The sequence below is a fragment of the Triticum urartu genome, chromosome 5A (assembly GCF_056163025.1).
Source record: "Triticum urartu cultivar PI428250 chromosome 5A, HENAU_Tu73, whole genome shotgun sequence".
NCBI lineage: Eukaryota > Viridiplantae > Streptophyta > Magnoliopsida > Poales > Poaceae > Triticum > Triticum urartu.
In genome coordinates this window covers 48,786,021-48,809,729 of record NC_141877.1, presented here as the reverse complement: position 1 = coordinate 48,809,729, position 23,709 = coordinate 48,786,021, and the positions used below count along the sequence as shown (strand labels likewise).

The window sequence follows — 23,709 nt, the reverse complement described above, 5'->3', positions numbered from 1 at the left end:
GCGCTTCTAGCAAGTTGTCCGATGCCTCTGGATGGACAAAGGCCATCGGCACAGACGGCTCGCCCCCCGTAGCGAGGGGTCGCCTGACAAAATCCGGAACAACTAGAGGTTCCGGCGCAGTATCCGGCTGGGGGCCAAACTTGCTGCGGCCCCCGACATTAGAGCCCACGGGAGTCTTGCCCCCCATGCGCCCAGTCGGAGCCCTTTGAGACAACACCTCGATGTCGTCCGTAGGCCGGGGGAGGTGGCTGTTGGGAGTGAATCACTGTTCATCGCCGACTGTCCCAAAGACTCATCCAAAGAGGATACATCGATATGGGCTTTGGATGGGCTGCATGATCATGTTTGACATGATAAGAAGTAATAAAACAAAACATACTAGAACTATTATAGTATCCGGATACTTACGACTTCGCCAGGGGCTTGTCCCTGGGCAACCACTCCTCGTCGCTGTAAGCGGCTGTTGTGGAGCAGTCCGGAAGGAGGGTCTTTCCCTTCTTGGACCCTTCGGCCTCCCCAGAATGGATGGGCAGGGGAAGAAGAAGGCGTGGGTGAAAAAGAGGAGTCCTTGTCCCTTTATAAAGGCAGTAGAAACTGTGCGCCTCCCTACTTGCCCCATAAAATTGCTTATTCCCCAAGCGCCGCGATTGATGGCGCGGTTGGGTTACCCATATCCGTATTGATGAGAATCTCGTGATAAGGGGAACACGATCTCTGCTTCGACAAGATGTGCCAATAAAACTGCCTCGCAACACGTGCAGTGGCAGGCAGGGAAAACAGTTCGTCATGACTTGGCCACGGCAGGACGTCACGTTATAAGAAGTTGTCAGTAGATTGGATTGGTGGAATAATATACTCTCTACGGTGGTATGTGGAATTTATTTTGCAGAGCCGGACACGATCCTTGTGTTCAAAATCTTCTATGGAGTATTCGGAGAAGGAATCCGCCTTGCAATGCCGAAGACAATCTGCGCGCCGGACTCATCGACATTGAAGCCTGGTTCAGGGGCTACTGAGGGAGTCCTGGATTACGGGGTCCTCGGACAACTGGACTATATACTTTGGTCGGACTGTTGGACTATGAAGATACAAGATTGAAGACTTCGTCCCGTGTCCGGGTAGGACTCTCCTTTGCGTGGAAAGCAAGCTTGGCAATTCGGATATGTAGATCTCCTCCCTTGTAACCGACTCTGTGTAACCCTAGCCCCCTCCGGTGTCTATATAAACCAGAGGGTTTAGTCCGTAGGACAACAGCAATCATAATCATAGGCTAGCTTCTAGGGTTTAGCCTCTACGATCTCGTGGTAGATCAACTCTTGTAATACTCATATCATCAAGATCAATCAAGCAGGAAGTAGGGTATTACCTCCATCGAGAGGGCCCGAACCTAGGTAACCATTGTGTCCCCCACCTCCTGTTACCATCAGCCTTAGACGCATAGTTCGGGACCCCCTACCCGAGATCCGCCGGTTTTGACACCGACAGAGGCCTCGGTATCATGTGCTCTAAGCGCATGAATATTTCCCTCCTTTCCCGCTGGCTTTGGCGCATTTCGCAAGGGCATGGCGGCCTATGGTTGGACATCATCCGGAACAAGTACCTACTTGGGCAGCCACTGGACTTCTGTCAAAGGTCCGGCGGCTCCCATTTTTGGCAGTCGGTCATCCAACTGCTACCCGTCCTCCGCATCAGAACGTCCATCTCGGTTGGATCGGAGACGGCGACTTTGTTCTGGTTCGACCGTTGGGCGGGTGACTCCCCCTTCGCGGCTCGCTTCCCCGACTTCTTCTTCATCGCTATCGCCCCCACGATCTCTATTGAGAGGGCCCTTATTGACTTAGGGCGCCTCGCCTTTCGGAGGCTGCCGCTTGGCAGGAGCTGCTTGACTGCATCGCCCTCCACGAGCCGGTTGTGGATGCTGGCCCGGATGAGGTCCGGTGGCGTCTTGAACCTTCGAGCCAATTCTCCACCAAGTCCCTCTATCTAGCCATCGCCTCCTCGTCCACCCCGCCCCCTTTCGGCGGTGTGGTCCATCCGCTTGCCAATGAAAATACGGATATTCATGTGGCAATGGATCCACGGACGGCTCCCGTCTGGGGTAGAGGTACGCAAGCGCAACGGCCCTGGATCTGGCCTCTGCCCGCTGTGTGGTACCCCCGAAGATTCCAATCACATCTTCTTCTCTTGTGTGTCCGCTCAATTCATTTGGAGCTGCTTTAGAGAGGTGGTGGGTGGTGATTGGTGCCACACCAACTTCCCCGACCTCTTCGCCGAACTCCAGAACTCCCCCTGCCCTCTCGCCACATTAGGTGGCTCGAGATTGGGGCACTCACGTGGACCCTCTGGACGATCCACAATAAGCTTGTGATTCAGCACGTCCCTCTCCGGCGGGCTACTAACGCTCTATTCAAATTGTCTGGTTTCTTGTAGCTCTGGCGGCCACATAGCCGCCCTCAGGATCGGGACGCCATCTCCACCTTCATCGCCGACCTCCGCTCGATGGCCGTCCGCCTATCGCCGCCGCTCCCTCTGCCACCCCCAGAGCCTAATTAGACGCCTGGCGTGTTCGTCGTCGTCGCCGGCTGCGGCCGCCTTTGTTTTGTCGTTTTTTTTGTGCTTGTTGAGTTGTGCCCTCAGCATAACCTTTGTACTCCTTGTTGTGTGACCTGGATGTGTGTGTACTGAACTAGTCCTTGTATGCGTGCTTTTGGCGGTTTGCTTTATTTATAAAACGGGGTGAAAGCTTTTTTCGGTTGAAAGAACTGATTGAATTGTTATTCAAAGTGTTTTTCGCTTTGGTGATTATCTTCTGAAACTGTGGCATGGTTTAGATTGACCCAGTAACCACGTTTTGCTTTGCTTGAATGGAGACTGTTGACCAATCATGCCAACAGTGGTCCGCTGCACAGAAAAATACCTGCCCTGTTACTGGTCAATCCTTGCACAATGTGCTCATGAGGAAGCCAAATTATTAGCCGCTGTTAATGACGTGCCTGATAAGCTGCTGGAATGCTTCATGGCTCCTGCTCGACCATCTACCAAAATCTCCAGAGGCGCTGGACATGATCTGTGACAAGGCTGTGGAATTAGTTAATATCGTCACGGAGGAAGATGAGGGTGGAATGGTGACCTCTCAGGGCATCCACTTTGCCATCTCCTTGATCTTCATCATTACTGAGAAGGATGTGGGTAAGCTGAAGGTGAAGAATGTGGAGGATTTCAAGGAGCGGCTGTGGGAGCTTTCGTCGAAGAGAATACCGATGCAGACTATGTTTCATGTGGAAGAAATAACCAAGATTCTGTCAGAGATGTTTCCAGCTCCAGTGACGCAGTTACAGAACCAGTAGTAATCCAGTGGAAGCCGTCTCCGGCCACATGAATAGACAAGTCTTGCACTGTTTTTCTGTATAGTTGTTTGTGTATGTGTTCCAGACAGCTTTTTACTGCTGTTTGCTTACATTTTGGTAGTGGTTTCATTTGTTGACTGTGACCACGTAGAGGAACTTGTTTTTACTGTGCCTCTTGAGAAATATACGAGTCTTTCTATGCATCCTACAGATAGCGAATCATCTAGCTACCCTATGTAGACATTTAATTCTTTCCCTGGTAATGAACATGGAAATTTTGGTACCTGATTATAGTATAGTTTTGAACAATGATTGTTTGTTTAAGTATATTTCCTTCGTGAGTGCTGCAACCACGGAGAGCCAATGCTATGCAGTCTGTCGGGCCAAAGATCTACTCCATCTCGGTTTTTTTTGTTTTTGTTGTTGTTGAAAGTTGCTATTCAAGTTTTGGAAAGTTGAAAGTTGCACAAATTATGAAAGTTGCTCCTTACTCATCGAAAATTTGAAGGAGAAGAAGGGGGCGATTACTTTCTGATAGGAATATATGGCTGCAATGCTTTTGAAAGATGTTATCAGTAGTACAAAGTTTGATTGAACCCAAAAGGACATTTGCATTTATTTATTTTCTTCTGCTGAAGAAAATAGTGCACGGCCAATTCGTTTCCACGGTCTTTGACAAGAGCTTCAAAGTGCTCAAAAAACCCACAACAGTGCTCCATGAAGAGAAAAAACATGCCCAAGTATGGATTCAGGCACACTTGTTGATAAACTAAAGATTCACTTAACCATATAAATATACTTGCTACAGTCAAACGACATATATTCACTTGGTACAAAATACTAACAAACAGATCGATAACCATGGGGCTAACAAAATGCAGTAGCAAGCATGATGCAACCTTTTCCAAAAGCATGATGCCTAAACAACAGGATCAATATCATCCTGATTTATCAAAGAAATTGGCAAACTAATCGTCTTAGTCCGCTGTGAAGCAACGGAAAATGTCTATAATTGCATACCCAACGTATAACTCTCAAGTTTCACCAGCACTGAATCTCTCTGCAAAACCCTCCCAAAACCACATTCTTCCATTCCATCTAGAAACCCCAGAGAATAAAAACAAAAATAAGACATGAACAGCATTTCAATCTAACAGTACATTTATAGAATCAAGGAAATTCACTTAGCCACAGTCCATGGACACGGCGCACTCAAAGATTTCAGTCAGAGATCACTTTAATTAGACAGCTGAAGCAATTGATTTAATTAGTTTCACTTACCCACGGTCCACGGGCACGGAGCACTCAAAGATTTCAGTCAGAGATCACTTTTTCCGAACTTAACAAGCAAAGGAAAAACGAGGTTCTAAGAAAGGAGCTCCTGGCTGATAATCCTGTGGCGTTCGCCAACCTGAACAACTTGGACGGTCCAGTGAAAATGGACATGGCGGCTGCCAACCTGCGGTCGCTAGCTGAACCAGTTCGATTCAGACACCTTGGACCAAGCAAACAATTACGAAGATGTGTAGAGTTATATGAGAGGTCATCAATCTTTAAGCGATAGCATTGAAATATTGCAGAGCTAGCTAAACTCTGCACATAATGATGCACCAAGAAACAAGGCACATCCCAGCAGTATATACAGATTACAGAACTTAGACTGTTCAAACACATGATAAATCAATGATAAACATTGCAGAGTTGGACATCATGACAAAGGCTGCATGCAAGGCTCCACCACATCTAGCTGAACTGTAGAGGGAACTTTCCCCTTGATGTATCTTTCGATTACCAAGGCTGCTTTATGGGCTTCCATGGGTCCGATCGAGCAGGAGCATTTAGCAGATTGATCATCTGAACACCTGAAACTATCATTGGTGGTGCTCAATGTAAGGCACTCGAGCGATGCTGAATTTTCCAGAATATGGGACGTCAACTCAACCACGCTCTTTGAACAGGGGAACCTACAGATGCTCACTCTCCGGAGCTTGTCATGGCGGTATCCTGGAATCTGCCTTAGATGCGAGGGGTCTTCAGAAAGCAATTCATCTATGGATTGTAGTAGCTGTATCGGTACCTGGAGATAGAAATATTGGTTTAAATACTTGAATTAATGATTTGGCCACCGAAACTTGTTATATTTGTAGAATGAGTGCATCCAAAAATATATTTGCATGGTGAACAGTGACTTACACGCAGTTTGAATGTCTCCAAGGACGGAGCAGCACCAAGAAAATAAACCAGAGAAAGACAATCGCAAAACCCATTAACATAAATGCTCAATTATTTCAGATAGAGGAACTTGGAAGGCGAGAGCATCAGCGTTGTATTGACCACCTGCATAAAGATAACACATGTTAATAACATTCCGAAGTATCACTACTGCTCTATGCATAATAATCAGTCACAAGAGGTTTTGGAATATACCTCACACCATGAATATATGCTAAGAGTTTCAAGATTCGGTGCAATGGACGGAAGCTCATCAAGTGCATATCTGAGGAAGAGGTAACATAGCACGTCTAATTTCTTCAATCGCAGTGACTCCCCAAGTAAGAACTCAACTCGGTCACCTATAAAGTGAAAACTATTAATATTTGGAGCTTTGTTCTCTATCGTCTGCAATCTGTGGCATTCTAACACCTGCAGGTAGCTGAGTCGCTGCAGCCGGGAAGGTATCTTTAGGTAAGTTATCTGGTAGCATCTCCTGAGTTTCAACTGCTCCAAAGCAACACAGCTGGGAAGAAGGCACCCTAAATGGAGCCCCGTAATTCGCACACAGTCAAGATGCAACACTGTCAGGTTTCCCAAGCAACCAAGGCTAACTGTAGGACGGAAGACACAGTTAACAAGCTGAAGATACCAGATCGAGCTTCCATTCCCATTGGATAGAACGGGGCATGGGAAGTAGACTGGCTCATTCTCACGCATCACAAGGGTGAGTTTTTCAATGCCCGGTGTAACCACTTTCTGAAGCCACCTATGGAGATATTCATAGGCTTCATAAGCCTTGAGCTTGCCGCAGGAGCAATCAATCTCAAATGTCTTCACGCCAATGCCTGAGTGTTGTTCCAAAACCTGATCAACTTTGTGGGTGAAATGCATGTCATCCCGTGATAAGCCTATTGTTTGACTATTAAATATGAGGTTGGGATAGTAGCATCTCCACGAACGTCGAAAGGCAAGAGACACACAGGCAGCACGGGCAGCATCTAATGTATATGACACCAAATGTCCTGCACGCACAAGAATGGGAGAAGAGTTAACACATTAGAATCGTAAAATCAAACGCTTACCCTCATCGGTGCGAAGGGCAGTGTGTAGTACTGTAGCGTTCTACAAAACTTTCTCCCCAGGAGTGTTATAAGTCGATAATATCGGTTGATATGCATTTATGTAAATGAAGATGCAGGGGAGATATTTTATTGCAGAACAGCATGCCATCATGCGTCAATGTAACAAAGAAACGCATCAAAACATACAAATTATGCATAGGTTCCCTTCTTGCTATGGAGATATTTAGAAAATTGGAATGCTTGTTGATTTGAAAAGTATCGAGGAAGAACCTTAAGAAAATACAGATGCGACTTGCGACTGCTGGTAAGTTAACAAGATAGAATAACAAGGGGGTAGGCTAGTGAGTACTGACAGACAATTTTAGTCTGCAGAGATAATACTGGAACAGTTTTAGTTGGGATAGAACAGAACTAGTAATGCAGCAGGGCTGCAGGAGATTGCAGCAGAAAAAGAAGTTTAATTTCAGTTAGCTACCAATAGGCTGTAACCCAATTTGTGCAGCATATGTTTATTATCCAACGGAATCCATGATGTACCTCTGGAAGTACGGTCCCTGAATACGCCCTTACTTGCCATCGTGATAATGATCATCATCTTCTTGGCAAGGTGGCCCGGTTCTTATGGCCATTGAAGTGAGCCTTTTATTCCAGCTTATACATACATACATCGATCTAAAAGGGCACCAATTCACCGGCTCAACAACTATATATAGGATAAGAGTCGGTTTACCACGGATCTGGATTTGGCGTTCCGGCTGCATGAGATCCAGCTGCCCCATGGCACCACTGCTATGAGCAATCAAGGGCACCAAAAGGAGTCGAGCTCCGCTGTTTTTCCTCTTATTATTCTTCCTCTTTCTCCCCGTCGATCTCTCTATCTACCTCTGTTGACGCGGATATCGCGCTGACCTTCGCCCTGTGGAGACCCGGGATCGGACGAATCGTTCCCATGGGCAGCGGGGACGAAGAACGATTTTCGGTCGCTAGCTTTTTTTTAGGGATAAAGCACACTTTATTGATCATAAACCACAATTTGTGGGATACAATTTGCATGGGGGTGAACAAGCTAAATATGACGCCCCTGCTGAAGAGTAAGAGAAGATCTAGCTATATTATGAGCATCGCTATTCGACGCTCGGCCTTCGAAAACAAAGATACAATTAAAAACAGAAGCTCGTGAGCTTATTTCTGATATGATCGCTCCATACTTGCCCTTATAACCCTTGTTGATATCATTAATCACCTGCTTGGAGTCTGACACTATGACAAAATTTCGAATCTGCAGGTCTTCGGCCAAAGACAGCGCCTCCCGACACGCAATAGCTTCCAATATTGCTGCATCCGCGACCCCTGGAATCACCAAGGCAGAGCTGCCCAAGTAGTTTCCTTCACCATCTCTACATATAGCTGCTGCTGACCCACCCCTGTTGAACTGCGCCACACCAGCGTCAACATGAATCTTGGCAAAGCCTGCCGGCGGCGCCTTCGGCCGTGCTCTAGGCGCAGCGTTTGGTTGACTTGTAACCCCTGTGTTGTCTATCGGCTTGCGGGCTTCCAGGCACTGAAGCTCGCTTATAAATCTCAGAACGAAGTCATGGGTGGAGTAAGGGCTTTGGAAAATTCCCTCATGGATAGCTTGACGTCTAGCTCACCAAATTGCCCATAGTGTTACTGACAGCTTGACAAAGGATACATGCGATAATAGCTCCATCATGGTAAAAAGCTAAAGTTTGGCGTTAGGCTCAGTCGAAGCACTTAGGTTTTCAACTATCTCTTCCTCTGATAAGGCCCAGACACATCTCGTTGAGGTACACTGTAACAATGAGTGTCTCCAAGAATTCGGTCGCTAGCCTATATAAGAAAAAGTCATTGGGCCAAAAAAAGCCCAGATTGGAGCACACACGTAGCAGGCTTTTCTTGTTCTTGCTGCAAATATCATGTAGAGGGTGTTTTTTTTTACATGATGACCACTAGGCGCCAGCGCGCCGGCCGAACTGTTTCAGCCGATCGCACGCTAGCCATCGGATCGGCTCGTCCTGAGTCGTTGGATCCTTATCCACTCAAGTCATCTTCTTCTCTCACGGCCGCACACGCTCTCTGGTGGCCGTCCGCGTTGCCTGTCCCCATCCTCGCCGGCCGTCCTCTTTGCTGGTCCACGCCCTCGCCGGCCGTCCTCGTCGCTGGTTCTCACCCTTGCCGTCCGTCCTCCTCGCCGCCACTCGCCTTTCTCATCGGTTCCGGCAGGGCACCGTCGCAGCATCCAGTCGTTCGTCGTCCTCGTAGCAAAGTCTGCCATTTGTAGAACGCCTGATGCTTCCATCCTTGCAGCAACTAGTCACCGTCGTCCATCGCAGCACCACCATGCCATCGGCCGTAGCTCCTGGCATTGCCGCTCATATATCGTTAGCAGACGGCACCAGTTTTTGAAGATTCACGGTGGAAGCTTTTTCTACACCGGTTGAAGCTTTTTGTTGTATGATTGAAGCTTTTACCGATTCCGAGCAAAGCTTTTCTTCACAAGGAATGAAGCTTTTCTTCACACAGGTTGAAGCTTTTCTCCACATTTGAAGCTTTTTCTCTACGCTGGTTGTAGCTTTTTTTCCATGGTTAAAGCTTTTTTCTATGCCGGTTGAACCTTTTTCTATGCTGGCTGTAGCAATCGCGGCGCCATCCCATGTCGTCGCCCCAACACCACTCCACTGATGTAGCAAAAAAATCCATAGTTCCATCTTCTAGTTTGCTGGTTGCAGCAAAGGAGATTGCCGGTTGTAGCTCCTCCTGCTACAGGTTCCAGCAAAGACGCCGGCAGCTTGTAGCACCCACGGTGGCCGGTTCCAACATTTTGTGACGGCGGGTTGTAGCAGCCATAGGGGCCGGCTCCAGCACCGGTGTTTGACAGTTCCAGCATCGACGGGGCGGGAAGGTAGCACTAACGGTGGGCGTTCCAGCACCTCCATGGCTGGATGTAGCTTCTGCAGGAGGCGCTGCCAGCAAAACCTCCCCATTGACGCCGTCGCAGCTCGTCCATGGCACAAAAAAATCCCCTTCCTAGATGGCTCGAATCCGGCCATGGCCTGCGCCCATCAGATGAATCCGGCCATGGAGCTTGCAGCAGCAAGGCAGCGCTGCATGGTGCTCTATTTTGGGCGGTCCTCGCCGTGGTTTGCTGCGGGGAGGAGGAAGAAGCATGGCGCGAGCGTAGAAAAGAGAACAGAGATGGGAAGCAGACGGTGGAGAAAGAAGTGGGGCCCTGGTGCGTGGCGGGCATGCGTGCGACCGGCGGAATGTTTTAGCCGGCGCACCGGCCACAAACGTTTCCCTTTTAGAATTACTCAAAAAAGTCTATTCATATGTTTTTTTGCAGTGAAAAAAGACTATTAATTTCAGAAAGTAGAAAACGTGAGGGGACAAATCGAGCACAAAATTGACATGCTACATACAAGAAAATGCCACATGGCTACATGAAAAACTTCATCATGGCTAAAAAGCAAAGAAAAGTCGTGTTTCTTTCTTCTAACACGCATGGAATATCTTTGAAAACGGGCCTAATATTTGTGGCAATGTATTTTTCTGTGTGCATGATTTTGCTGGCAAAACCAGGTAGTGGACCAAGGCAAATCCATATTTTTTCTGTTATGCTTTTTATGCATTGGCAAATTTACTTTTTTAAAAAGGATTATGCTCATTCAAAAAAAGGATTGCAAAATTACAAAAAAGGTCATTGTTCTTTGATAACTAGGTGGAAATTTTGTATTTTTCGACAGGAACATGACAAAAATGGGAAAGTTGTTTTCTCAAAAAATATGGTACCATTTAAATAAATTAATATTTTTCCATGTGCACATGGCAGATTTATAAACTACATGGTCTAAATAATAAAAGTACCATGGTCTAATTAATAGATTTGCCGTGGTCTACGAGAATTTCCTGTGGGTCCAGGTAAAAACTAAAGTTTCCATGCTATGAAAATAAAGTTGGCATGTCTTTGAAAATAAAAAAATTCATGGTCTAGGAAATAAATTTAACATGGTCTAGTAAGAAAGATGCCATGCTATGAAAATAAAGTTGCCATGTATTTGAAAAATAAAATTACCATAGTCTAGGAAATAACTTTAACATGGTCCAGTAAGAAACTAAGATGCCATGGGTGGCATGTATTTGAAAGTAAAATTGTCATGCTCTAGCAATGAGAAATTGGCACGGTATATGAAAAGAAAAAAATCTCTAGTTCAAGGGAAAATGTAGAAAAAATTATGTCATGACAAGTCTAGAATTTTTGTTTCCCTCATGGAAAACTTCAGATTCTTTTTAATTTTTAATTTCTAAAAAAACATGTCAAAAAAATATTCTAACAACATTTCTGATAATGCTCACATGGTGATTTTCAAGAATTGTCTTGGCAAAAACTCATATTCGGAAATTTCCATGTAAAAAATAAGATGAAAATTAATAAAAAATTATGAACAAAATTGCCATGATATATGCATATTAAAATTGCCATGTTTGTTATAAAATTTGCCATCTATGAAAAATGACACAAGTTATGAAAAAAATTGCCATGTCAGATGCACATTAAAATTTGGCATGGTATTTTAATTTGAATTGCCATCTTTTGTGTAAGAAATTTTCCATGAATGTGAAATAACACAAAAAATGGCCAAAGTTGCCATGGCAGCTCCAAATTAAAATTATCCATGGGATTTTTATACAATAATATGTGCTTATGCTATAACATTACGATGTATTATGCATTATAGTTGATCTAAAAGTGAATAGTGCATACAAGCTAACGTGAGGTGCTTCAGTTTGTCTTAAGAAAGGGCCTCATGAGTCCATGGCTTGGGTCTATCAGAAGTCCGTTGTAAGTAATCGCAAGAGATGGTCGACAATAGTGTGATCTGGATACTCACGTCTAGAATGATTTTGTAGCATTTCCACTAGACTTATATTCACATAAATCCAAATGAAGTTGCATCAAAAAACAAATCGTATATAACTGAAAGATTTATCTCCACCATCTTATTTATCTTTACATGCAACATATCCACATCATCAAGTAGGTCCACAAATAATTGATTCACACTAACTCATTTATCTTAACATGTAACTATGCCAACTCACCATGCCACGATGCATGCCCCACTAATTTAATCAGATCAACATGCAACTAATGTTGTTGCTCGGGCCAGGTAGCCCAGTTCGGGCTGGGAATGTTTCCCATCAAATGTTTTCATTTGTGGGGAGGGATCCCTCCTAGCGAAAGAAGTGGTCGTTCCATATGCCCCAGAATCTGACGTTCGGACGTTATCGAGCTCCAATAGTTAAGTTACTCCCACTATGACTAGCCTGACGGCTTGTGTGCTCTCTTCTCGGGGCCCATGTCAGTGGCTGCGCTTGGGTGGGCGTGGTATGGGAGGACGCGGTGAACACTGACCTGAACATTAGCTCATCACAAAGTGCGGCACATATTCTAGCTAGATCTTGTGAGTCCTCTAGTGACTCTATTTTTCATGTAACCCTGGATTGTATCCGGGAGACACTCTCTCTTGATTATACTTGATCAATAAAGCGCGATATTCCTCAAAAAAAAACTTCACCTTATTTTAGAAGTTAAAAAATTGGATTATCTCTTCGGTGGTGGTTGCATAGTGTTTGTTTGTGTGGATTGCATATAGTTGAATTTTTTAGTGACACCAATTATAACGTTTATCTAGAGGATGTTTGTAGTCGTCTTGTGTTGAGTGCTTGATTGCTTCTTACGGTTGTACAGGTAAATCTTTATCTAGCAGTGCAGCAAGGAGCAAGCTTTGGTTTCCTAGAAAAAAAGACAAAGGAGATGACAAATTGAAATCAACAAACCAAAAAAATATCATCTATTGTCTTGTTGTGTCTTATCAGAATTTAAGGTAAAAGTAGCGGCCGAGGCGAAGCTGTCTTCGAAGCCTAAACATACTATCGACCTCCCAATAGAAAATTTAGGAAATTAGAATATACATCATACAACTTTATCTGACTATAGCTCAGCTATCACATTTCAAAATAACGAGGGCAAAGGTGGACCTACAATGAACTGCAAAACAAAGCATAAATCGTTTCCAAATTGCAAGGTATAGCTGCCCTAGAATTGTCAATCATCTTCGGGGGCACTTGCAGCGCTTAGATCCACACTGAGATCAACCGTCTGATAAAAATGGCATATTAATTAGAATAAGCAAGTATAGATATAATATCAAGAACGAGATAAACAAATGTAAGGTTACCCTACCTAGCACTAAATTGTTTCCTAAACTAGATTATACCCGCCCACTGCTGTGGGATCGGTTGCAATATATTTTGATGAGATTTTGTTTTATTAAATAAATGAATTTTGATTAATAACATATGAACTAATTGTATCTGATTATTGTATAACTGAAAAATACTTATTAAATATAAGAAGCATAATATAATGAAGAACTTGTTCCATGCATGTTATGGTGTCCCAGTGATGATGTAGCATGTGAGGTGATGTGGGATGCTTGCATGTATAGATAAATATAAGCAGTCTAGATCAACTAATACTGGAGAAAAATTCCATGCATGTTGAGGTGAGTCTTTGATGATGTGGCATGTTTGGCAAGGTGGCATACATGCATGTTAAGATAAATAGAAGTAGTGGGGATCAACTACTAAGGTATATATAAGATAAGATTCCTCATTGTTGTGATTCAGGTATGTCTGATTTTTGCACCACTTAGGCTCATTTGGTTGTGAGGGAAATAACACGCAGGACAAACAAACCAAGGGTGAAAATTGTTTTGGTCACTCAAGAACCATTTTCCTTTTCTTTTTTCGGATGGTCACTCAAGAACCCGGGGGGAGAAAACCACGTCAAAGACCCATTCCATGTCATCATTTCGCACAAAAGAGAGAAGACGACCACCAGCTGGGACAACTTGTCCTCAACAATTGGCGAAGCATGGGCATCTCCAACCTGATGGTGCAGTTCACCGTCGCCATGACCAAGCTCGCCGGAGTCTCCTGCGTTGGAGCTGATCCAAAGAAACTTTCATCACATCCTCCGGAATCTTACTAACCACCCCGATCTGGACATGACATCATGGAAAAACAGTCGGGGAAGACACCAGAGGAGGAGCCTTCCCCTGGAACATAGGCTGATGCCGCTGGTAGCCGCCGACAGATAATATGCTCCAGGAGAGTGAATTGCAGAAAACATCGACATTGAAGGCTAGGGTTGCAGGAACCACAGTTCTACATTTTGTGCCAAAAAACACAAATTATGAGTTTTTTTTTTGCAAAAAACACTAGTTATCGGTTTTGGGCTATTTGATGACAATTACGACAGATGAAGCCCACAAAAGGTGATGTGGCATAACTGTTCATGAGGACAGCGTTAAGCATATGGATTTTCTAGATTTACAAAAGGGGCCCTGTGGTTTTATAGGGACACCCTTCAATCAAAGAGCAAAAAAGCAATCCACTCCAGCAGCCAAGAGCAGCAGCACGCCGACAATGGGCCTCGTCGCCGGTCGCCGCAGCCCAAGGGCATCCTCAAGGTGCTGTCACGGACGCCGAGCAAGGGCGGCAGAGGCTCTGAGGGACGACCCCTCACAACGAGGCGCACACCCCGACCTCGGCGCTCGGCCTGGAGGTGGCGCCCTCTGCGAGGCCGGCCGCATGTCAAGGCAGTGTTGCAGGTCGCCATGGCTGCCGAGGCCCTGCACGCATCACTCCGTTGCCTCTCGCTCGCTGGTGGACCGGCAGTGCCCTCCTCGGCGGCTGCTGTAGGTGTGAAGGGGGCTGGGTTGGCGGCGCCTGCTCCTGGATCTCGGGGGTGTCCATGGCGGCGGCACACGTGGAAGAAGAGAGGGAGCTCAGGGAGGGAAGAAGAGAGATGGGAGAGGAAGGAGTGGAGGAGGAGTCTGGTGGCACATTGGCGCGGGTTGCCATGTCGCCCCGCCGCCCGGAACAGCAGCTTGTTCGCCGGAGTTGAAGCAACAACTGCCACGGGAGCTGGCCGGTGCGTTCAGCGGATCCAGTGCCGGTCGGAGTGTTGGAGGCCTGATGTGGCTGGATCCGGCTCTGGACACGACAACAATGGCTCGGGGAGGAAGGGCCAGCGACATGAGTGCATGGGTGCCTGCCGGCGGCGGGGTCAGTGTTGGAGCGGGCCTGCAAGCGTGCAGGGGGTGAGGGGTGCTGTTTTGTAGAGTTTGTTTTAGGTAGGAGATTTTGGCAAAAAGGACATGTAACGACGTCTAGCCTGTGAATAGTTATGCCACGTCAGCTTTTGTGGGCTCCATCTGTCATAATCGTCATCAAATGGCCCAAAACCGAGAACTAGTGTTTTTTGCAAAAAAAAATGCTCGGAATTAGTGTCTTTTGGCATAAAACTGTAGAACTGTGGTTCTTTAATGTCGACGTTTTCTGCAATTCATCCGCTCCAGGAAGACATTGCACGTGTAGACATCAACGGTGCCAGCAAAAAAGAGGGAGGCAAAGCAGATTCGACTGGAATGTAAAATTGATGGGTCACGGCTCGAGAGCCAAAGATGAGGAATTTTCGACCGAGTTACCGACACATAAAAATCTTCCCCGGTAAATGATGTGGGGATTGGACCAATCAAAACCCCATATAGTCTGCCTCCAATTGGACCAAATGTTGCGGATTGGGTCTTCCAAATCAAATGAGCCCTTAGTAGTAGTAGTGGAAATCATTTAGGGCTGTTTAGGCCTACTTGAGCCCTCTCCCCAAAAGTAGCAATTACTAGTTCCTATGACCTGCCCTAAAAAAAACTAGTTCCTACGACCGCTAAAACAAAGAACTCGCTCCTAAGAAATGTAGTGCAAAAGAAACCTTAGATTTGTATAGCACAGCAAGGAATCATGATAGAAGTTTAGACAAAACACATTTTTTAATATAATACAGTGATATTATTTTTATGTAATGTGATAAAAAATTTTTAGTACTCCCTTCAATCCAAATTAATTGACGCACACTTAGTACAACTTTTTACTAAAGTTGTACTAGGTGCGCGCCAATTAATTTGGATTGGAGTAATACAATTTCATACGCTGCTCTAATGCAGAAATTGCGCCAAGGTTTCCATTTAAAAATGTACCTTTCCGGTGATCTTTGTATACAGCGAAAGAACATCCATCACGGTAGACTCAAAGTGTGTTGTGGCATCATAACTCTGAACAAAATTAAATTGAGATAGATTGAAATATTCTTGAAGATGCCTTTTCATTTGCTAAATATTGAAAACCAGAACATTGTTACTTCATCTATAACTTACCATTGATATAAAACAATTGTCCGAAGAAGGGTCATTAGTAGGTTCATATCTGTCGTATGTGTCGAAAAACAACTCGTCAACTGGCCCAAGAAGATCGATTCCTGGCTTCAGTTCTGCCTCTGGATTGTCACTCTCTGCTTGTGCTGACACAAACGCTATGAATTTTCCCTTCGACGCAACATTGTGAGAGTAGGAACAGCAGAAAACATACCTGGTGATGATTCAAAAAATAAAAGTTAGGTGACATGACGAAGTAATAATAGATAAAAAGGGCAATAATGCATGGAATACTTGCATGTCTGATCTGCGGCCAAGTTGCTTTTGTGGTATTATGATCTGTACTGAGTGAGATTCAGCAGTATTTGGGATCGGGTGGCTCATGATAGCAATTGCACGAAAAACCTTTCCAACCTTTTTAACCTGTTATTAGAGCAGATAATTCTCATCAGTTGCAAAATTTCTTCATATGCCCCATGTTTCCTTTGTTTAACTTTACTGTACATGTTTATGCACAGTGACTTTGATTGGTATAAAATTTCTGTCATAAATAATTTGTACCGTTGTTGAAACAGTATGACGGAAAGTATAGCATAATGTTAGTGACATTGGAGATTATCTTCGGGACAATACTCCATATCTGTTTGTTCAAATAATGAAGACGAGTGGCTTTTACCTTCTCAGGTACGTAAGACGGATCACAAACAACTTTCTTGCCTTTTGCTGTCTCCCCTTCAGATGTAACTCCACGAACTTTCCCTTCATCATCAAATTCGACCTGAAAATACATATTGTTTGACCAGTTACATATTTACGATTGAAATGACATGAGTGAACATACGACATAAATATTCATTGTGGTGCTTCAATGCTTTGCTTGAAGTTTACACAAATTCACGTAGAAAAAAAATCTACTTTTCCATGCAATGGTTGATTGTTACAGAAATTCATCTTAATCGGTGTTGGGCTGTATGAGTGTGTGGCCCAAAAGCCCATTCTAGTGTACATATGTATTCATATCTGTAACTAGCAATTGAAGAAAATAGAATCAAGAGAATTCCATGCGCTCTTCATGGCACCAGAGCACTGGTAATAATGATGGACGGACCCTAGCTGGTGGTGGTTTGGAGCCGACGCCCGGAGGCGATGACAGCAGAGCAATTGGCCACTGCTGTAGCAAAGGAACGGAAGCTCAGGCAGGTGCTGCGAGCTGTGAGTGCCCTAGTCATGTGCGGAGCGGGTTAAGGACATGGGTATACAGATGTACACCCATTATTTGGTGAAGAAGAGCTCATGACTCTAAATTAATCCTATACTTAATTAGTTAAAACACTAGCTTTAAAAAATGTACACCCAAAACAAAATTTCTGCCTCCACCAATGGCGCTAGTGGCATCAATAGAAGGAGGATGTCCGGCTGTTTGTTGATGTGCTGCCTGTTTGGGTGGATAGGTGTGGAGCTGCTTGCTGTATACTAGAAGAAAAAGGGTGCTTGCTGCTTGTTGTGCATGGAAGCAGAGGAAAGGTGTCCAGGAAAGAAACACAACATGTGATTGCACCAAGAAGCAGAGAAGAAAAGTACCGCTCTAGTGAACAATGGGGGACATGACTTGGTCCTGCTTGGCCTCCTCTGTTATCTCACGGGTGAAGATCCACACTTGGAAGAGGGAGGAGGTCGCCTCGAGATCAACAGTGGAGGAGCTAACAGTGACCTTGGTCTTGTTAAGGGGAAGGCCATGGTGAACACCGACGGGGAGGTCTTGCAAAGGTGTCTGTAATGTAGTCGCAGAGCTCGGTCCTGATGACGTCGGCAGTGACCTCCACCGACGGGGGTGGGTCCTACTAGTCCGGCACCACCGAGATAGCAGCCAGGTGCATACGAGGGGTATCACCTCCGACACAATGTCGAAGTAATAAAACCCGCCATCCACCCCATAGCCTAGAAACTCCTGGACCATGGAGCACTGCGGCCCGCAATGTCGCGATTCAAGCACAACTGCGCCTCCCAAGCAAGAGGAGCGGACTGGTGTCACCTGCTCTGTGCCACTTGCCACAAGGGAGCTCACCGGTGGCGGGGTGTAGGCAGGACAACTTGTGGGCTTCCCCCAAACCACCGCCCGACTTCTTGGATGGCGCATACGGGCCGGCATGCGGCGGAGTACCAGGAGACCGTGGGTTACCCCAGTTGCCAGTCAAGGGCCTCGCTACAGGAAGCATGTTGGTCAATGGAACCCCGATGAACCTCCTGAGGCGAACGCGCCACACGGCACGAGTGGAACTCATCCCGACCGGTCCAGTCTTCAGGACCAAAAGGGAGCCACCGCTTTGTTTGAGCGCTCGAAATTGCTTCCCTCCCGAGCAAGGGAGCCCTGCTCATGACCGGAGACACACCCTCATGTTGGGTGAGCTCGCCTTCCCAATGAAGCACGCCTGGGGATCCGGGGAGAGGGGAGTAAGGTCCGGCCACACAGGCTAGTTATAGGTAGGACGGGGAGGAGTGAGGTCGATGGAGCATTGCACAATGGCAAGCTCCGAGGAGAGGGGGCAAGGTCCGGCCATGCAGGCTGGTTATAGGTAGGACGGGGAAGAGCGAGGTCGAAGGAGCATGGCGCAATGGCAAGTGGTAGGCGGCCAGCGGTCGTCTCCACCCAGCGGGGCAAGGTGCCTGTCATATTCACCCATATGGCCACCATCCAAGCCAAGGGGAGGTCCACTTGAAGGGGCGGGCGGGCGAGCGAGAAGGGTCTGCGCCATCAAGCGAGCGCTTTGGCCGAAATCCTATGTCGTCGGCCTCCCGAACCATCATGGCGGCGACGTACAAATGGAGAAGGGCCTAGGGAGGGCTGGATCAACGAACTACACGTGCCAACAGCCGGATGGACGAGACGTCCTAGGTGCGCTAGTCCGATATGGGCTGACCTGCTACGCATGCCACAGTTGACCCAAGATGGCCAAGGGTAGCCCCGATGTGCACCACGTCCCTCACAGACATCTGCAATGGCGGCGGCAGCGCCACACACGGGTGTACCAGCCTGGTGGGGCGTGCACTGTCCGGCGGGCAGAGGAGCCCTGAGCGACACAGGAAGTAGACAAGGCCCGTCGGCACCACCGCAGACATCGGCGACCCTCTCGCACCCCACAGGAGGGGTGGAAGCGAAGATGTGACATTTTGGCTAGAGAGGATCCCAAGCATGACGAGTCGAGGTTAGGACTGGGGTACGGCGATTGGTTGGAGTGTCGGCAGGACTTGTGCCTAGGAACCTTCTTGACCATTGCAAGGAAGTTGTCGAGCGTCATCGGAGTGAGGGATGCATGGATCTACATGTCTGACCCAACTGTGTCCTCGTCCTTAGCAACGTCATCCCACCAGAAAAGGGGTGTGTCCTGGGTGCCAGGACGGCGGCGTGGACACATGGGCGAATGGGGAAAATAGCCCGACTATCGAGGTGACGCCTGAGGTGGCCATGGAGCCGGAGCCCCTATCACCTCCACACCGCCCTCTCCCAAAGTTCAAAATTCTCCCCTCATCAAGGTGTATATTGCCCTCTTCCCCCAGTCCAAGAGGGGCGGACGGAGCTGCCTACTTAGTGCCACCCACTACAAGGGAGCTCAACGATGGCAGGGTGTAGGCAGGAGACCTTGCTGGCTGCCAATCTCGGAATCAGTGGGTAAGATGGTGGCTATCAGCGAGTGGTGTATGCCGAGGGAGGGTCCAGTGCGTATTCGGGGGCTATGCCCGGACCCCTCCAAGCTCGACGGCCTCGTTTTGTATGTTCTACTTTGGCACTACATAGGTTTGACTTAGGACAAAACTAGAACTTCAATTAATTTGAGGCAGAGGGAGTACTGTATAAGTGCTTGAACGGACTAGAACTTTGTTTGGTTCTACCAACAAGATGTTATCTTACGCCCTTGACAGTGCCATGTGGTCGGTTACAACATTTCCATTCTGAAGCTATAATAAACATCATTATTCCTGTGTTGTGCACCTTAAAACCCTAAAATTTAGTTTTATGTTGTACCATATTCATGCAACATTTGGTGTAACCATCACCATGCCCAAATCACCAGAGAAATAATATGTGAAATGCTACTTTTCTAACATATTTTTGTACCTTGCACTCTGGCTTATTCAACATGTATGTCCCACCATATACAGCACTAAGCCGTGCGAACCCCTGTACCAAACAAAAGAAATTACAAAATCAAATACATCGGACATATATAATTGCTGGAATCAGACAAGAAAAGAGAGTAAATAAAAGCATTGACCTGTGGCAGCTCCCCTAAACCATAAAGAGGATAAATATATGGCGAGCCTCCTTGAAAACGAGCCACTGATTCTGCATAAAGCTGCAAAGATAAAGTAAGTTTAGGTAACAATTAATATACTGTGAGAAACAAAGAGATGACCTAACACCATGAACTAATATATACAATGAAGCATTAACATGGAGTATTTTGAACTAACATCAAGTCTAGAGTTCTCAAAATTATTGTTAGGCTAGACGTGACTTAGGTGACTGACATATGTTCCATAGTGGTGATTCCCTACGACTACGTGACTAGCATGGTGATTCCTTGCATGTAGGAATCCCAGTTTGGCATTCTTTCAAGTTTGTACTATCTATATGTCCCATAATTCTTGTTGTGGTTTTAGTTCAACTAAAACCATGACAAGAATTATGGAGCGGAGGGAGTACACACTAAAGTGTTCACTTATCTGGGCAGGAATTTGGAAGCTCGTTATACTATCAGGGCCAATTTCCAGCTAAGCTGGTTTAAAAGTTCTCATCAGCAGTTAAAATACATGAAAATTATGAGCTTTGTATCTGATATTGATATTAATTTTAGAAGGTATCTAAGATATCATTGAATGCTTTTGCTGTCAGAAAAACTTGCCTTCATCCGCTTCACAATTTCAATTGCTGGTTCTGAAAGATAAATATCGTCCTTATGAAGAGCGACCGCGTGACCAATGAAGTCTATTGTATTATCATCCAAACCGTATTTTCTGAAACACGAAATTGCAACAGATGAATCACGTTAAATTGAATCATAATCAACGGCTAGCACTTGAGATTCCAAAAACATATAAAATGGTTATGAATAGAATATCAGAACAGTACCTTTAAACATGGGCAACGGAAATTAGATTATGATATGCGAACAATAATGTGTCAATTTATAAGTTCTAAACAAAGTTGTCCTAATTTTATCCCTCTCTACATAGAGATCTGCAGAAAAAAAATGACCTAATAATAAAATATAGAAGATATCAGAACTTGAAACAAAATTTATTTTCAAAACATGATGTTTTCAGGGATGTTTTTTCCTATGGCATTGATAACCAAGGCAACAATCGAGTCATACCATCTACTATACTTTTATTCAATTAAAAAGAAAATATAAATGGCAGCAGTAAAGATAGGTACACACGAGATAAGTTGTTTACTGGTCATCTTTGTAAGGTCCAGCCCCTTGTGAGTACTTGGGTCATTTTCCTTGTAATCTTGAACATAAAGGAAGAATTTCCCTGCTCTTCGCTTCTCAAACAATCCCATCAATGGAGACTTGAGAGCTTCCATATCAGTTGAGGGAACTTTGTGGATCTGGGAACAAGATAGTGGGTATAGAAGAAATGTTTTAGATGGCAATGTCTTGATTATATATATGATGGAGTGTGCGTGCATAAGAAAGAGCACTGAACCTTTCCCTTGTTGAAAACGTAGCTTCCATCCACAGCTTTAAAGGATAAATACTTGGTAACACCAGTATGAATGAGTACACGGACCAAAGCACCATTTGCCATCATAAACTAGCCAAAATGACACTGTTATGTTAGTAAGGAGGTGAGGTCACAGTCATCGTTTATTGGTTCAAAAGAGCAATATTAATATTTGTTATTCAAGTTGTCTACTGATACTGATATAAGTGAACTGTACTGTATTATCTTTCGTTTCAACAAGCAATTGCCAGCCAAATGATGTCCAGTACATACTGGATATCTCTACCAGACATGCTGAAACACACTGTTCGCTGTTCCATAATTATTTTCTTGGTTTTAGTTCAAATTTCATTGAACTAAAACCGCGACAATAATTTTGGAGCGGAGGGAGAGTGTTGGCTTATCAATTTTGCGGGCCTTCGCGTTGCATCCCTACTGTTCCTGGAGTTTCCGAAAGGAGCTACATGGAGTGGAATAGGAACAGACCTTTGGAACCATGTCTACATTGTAGTCTCTGCTGGCTCCTATACTTGCAGGGGGTGTCTCGTCGCCCTTGAACCTCTTCCATAGCTGTGAACGAGAGCATAATGGAAAATTGTTTCAGAGAATCCCATTGGATCACAAGACACAGGTAGGTAATTCCTGGTTTACCGTCTCTGCTAAAATATACCGCCAACTCTAGCAAAATTTCTGTGGTCACAAAGCGTGACAAACTATACTGAACAGAGAGAGTGAAGACCTGTCACCTGGTTGAGATTGAGCGATGTGGAGTCTCCACCATAATAGTCATTCCTGTCCATGTGTAGCACCTGATGACACACAAAATTAAGGCATTCTTTTAGCATTTTTCCAGAAAACCGTCTATTATTCATTAAAATTAACGCAAATTCGAGATCTCTCTCAGCCAATGTAAAGCCCTTTTCTGATACAGTTTTGCCTGCTACTACAGCTACATGATCATTCTATCGGATCGCTACACGATTACCAATTCTCAAAAGAAAATGTGCAAGAACAACCCAAGGCCCCGCGCACCCCATGGCTTGAGGTGCTGCCGCCGCATGTCTGCTGTGAGGGGAAGGTACGGCGCCAGTCATTCTCGGATCGGCGGCATGGGTGGATCCAGTTCGAATAAACGAAGTTGGATCGGAACGGCATGCAAGAACTGAGAATCTGGACGCGAGATCTCCGATCAACAGAGATGAGAAGAGATCAGGGGAAGAGGATGATACTGCCTCACCTTGAGGCGGTCGACGGAGAGGAGGCCGCTGAGGATGCACTCCTTGAGCCCCGTCCCCAGCACGATCACGTCGTACTCCTCATCCATCGCGCGCGGCGTCGATCTTTCTCCGTCCCGATCGAGAGGTGAGCGGGCAAGAGACAGACAGGTGTGATGTGATGGATCTCCGACGCCTCGAGTCCTTCAGGGAGAAGGAACGACAAGTCCGCGCGCGTGCCTACGCGAGGAAGAAAGATCGGTCTAGGGGGCTTTCCGGGCCGCAGGTTTGGTGAGGTTTGCTCTTCCGTTGCCTTGCGTTTCGCTCGTCCAACCACACTGAGTTAAGTGCAACAACCCACCATACTTTTTTTCGAGGGGAACAACCCACCATACTAAAGGCAAGGTTATCTAAAAACACGGATATACTACTCCCTCCTTCCATCTATATAGGGTCCAATCCGTTTTTTAAGACCATCTTTGACTATTCACAAAATTAATACTACATGAGATGTATAGTGTGAAAATTATATCATTGAAAGCTCCTTTTATATACGAATTTAACGGTATAATCTCTACTCCTAATGAAGCAGTTGGTAGTCTCGCTTCCAGGGTTTTTTTCGTCCCACCTCCCATGGTTTTCTTGGTACCTCGTCCCACCTCACACCGAGCCGTCACGAACCGAAAAACCGTGTACCGAAGCCCCCACCCACCACACGCACTCCAGGGCCTAACCTCCGATCGCACCCAAGACAATCCAGCGAAGAAAAACCTACGAAAATTAACCAGCGAAAAAAAACCTAATGGAGGAGTTGGTAGTCCGGTACGGT

General features: G+C 45.7%; 1 protein-coding gene and 1 pseudogene across 1 annotated transcript; both read right to left on the bottom strand.

The window, feature by feature from the left end:
• Nucleotides 1-5,055: 5,055 nt before the first annotated feature.
• Nucleotides 5,056-9,648, bottom strand: LOC147967937 (uncharacterized; annotated as a pseudogene).
• Nucleotides 9,649-12,487: 2,839 nt separating this feature from the next.
• Nucleotides 12,488-23,208, bottom strand: LOC147967936 (guanosine nucleotide diphosphate dissociation inhibitor 2-like). The gene is made up of 13 exons (XM_087525446.1): nucleotides 22,904-23,208; nucleotides 22,413-22,475; nucleotides 22,153-22,236; nucleotides 21,649-21,756; nucleotides 21,378-21,550; nucleotides 20,841-20,952; nucleotides 20,211-20,291; nucleotides 20,054-20,116; nucleotides 16,616-16,717; nucleotides 16,238-16,362; nucleotides 15,943-16,153; nucleotides 15,766-15,840; nucleotides 12,488-12,824 (listed from the first exon to the last, which is right to left on the bottom strand). Exons 1-13 carry the CDS (start codon nucleotides 22,988-22,990, stop codon nucleotides 12,771-12,773), a joined length of 1,338 nt encoding a protein of 445 aa, XP_087381572.1. The 5' UTR covers nucleotides 22,991-23,208; the 3' UTR covers nucleotides 12,488-12,770.
• Between the last annotated feature and the right edge of the window lie 501 nt (nucleotides 23,209-23,709).

Bases quoted from the DNA above. Each gene is read 5' to 3' on its own strand.
- LOC147967936 (XM_087525446.1), bottom strand. From the start codon at position 22,990: ATGGATGAGGAGTACGACGTGATCGTGCTGGGGACGGGGCTCAAGGAG. The intron at 20,953-21,377 runs GTGTGTACCTAT...TTCGTGTTTCAG, and splicing joins ACCAGTAAACAACTTATCTC to AAAATACGGTTTGGATGATA. The intron at 20,292-20,840 runs GCAAGTTTTTCT...TTATCTTTGCAG, and splicing joins AAATTGTGAAGCGGATGAAG to CTTTATGCAGAATCAGTGGC.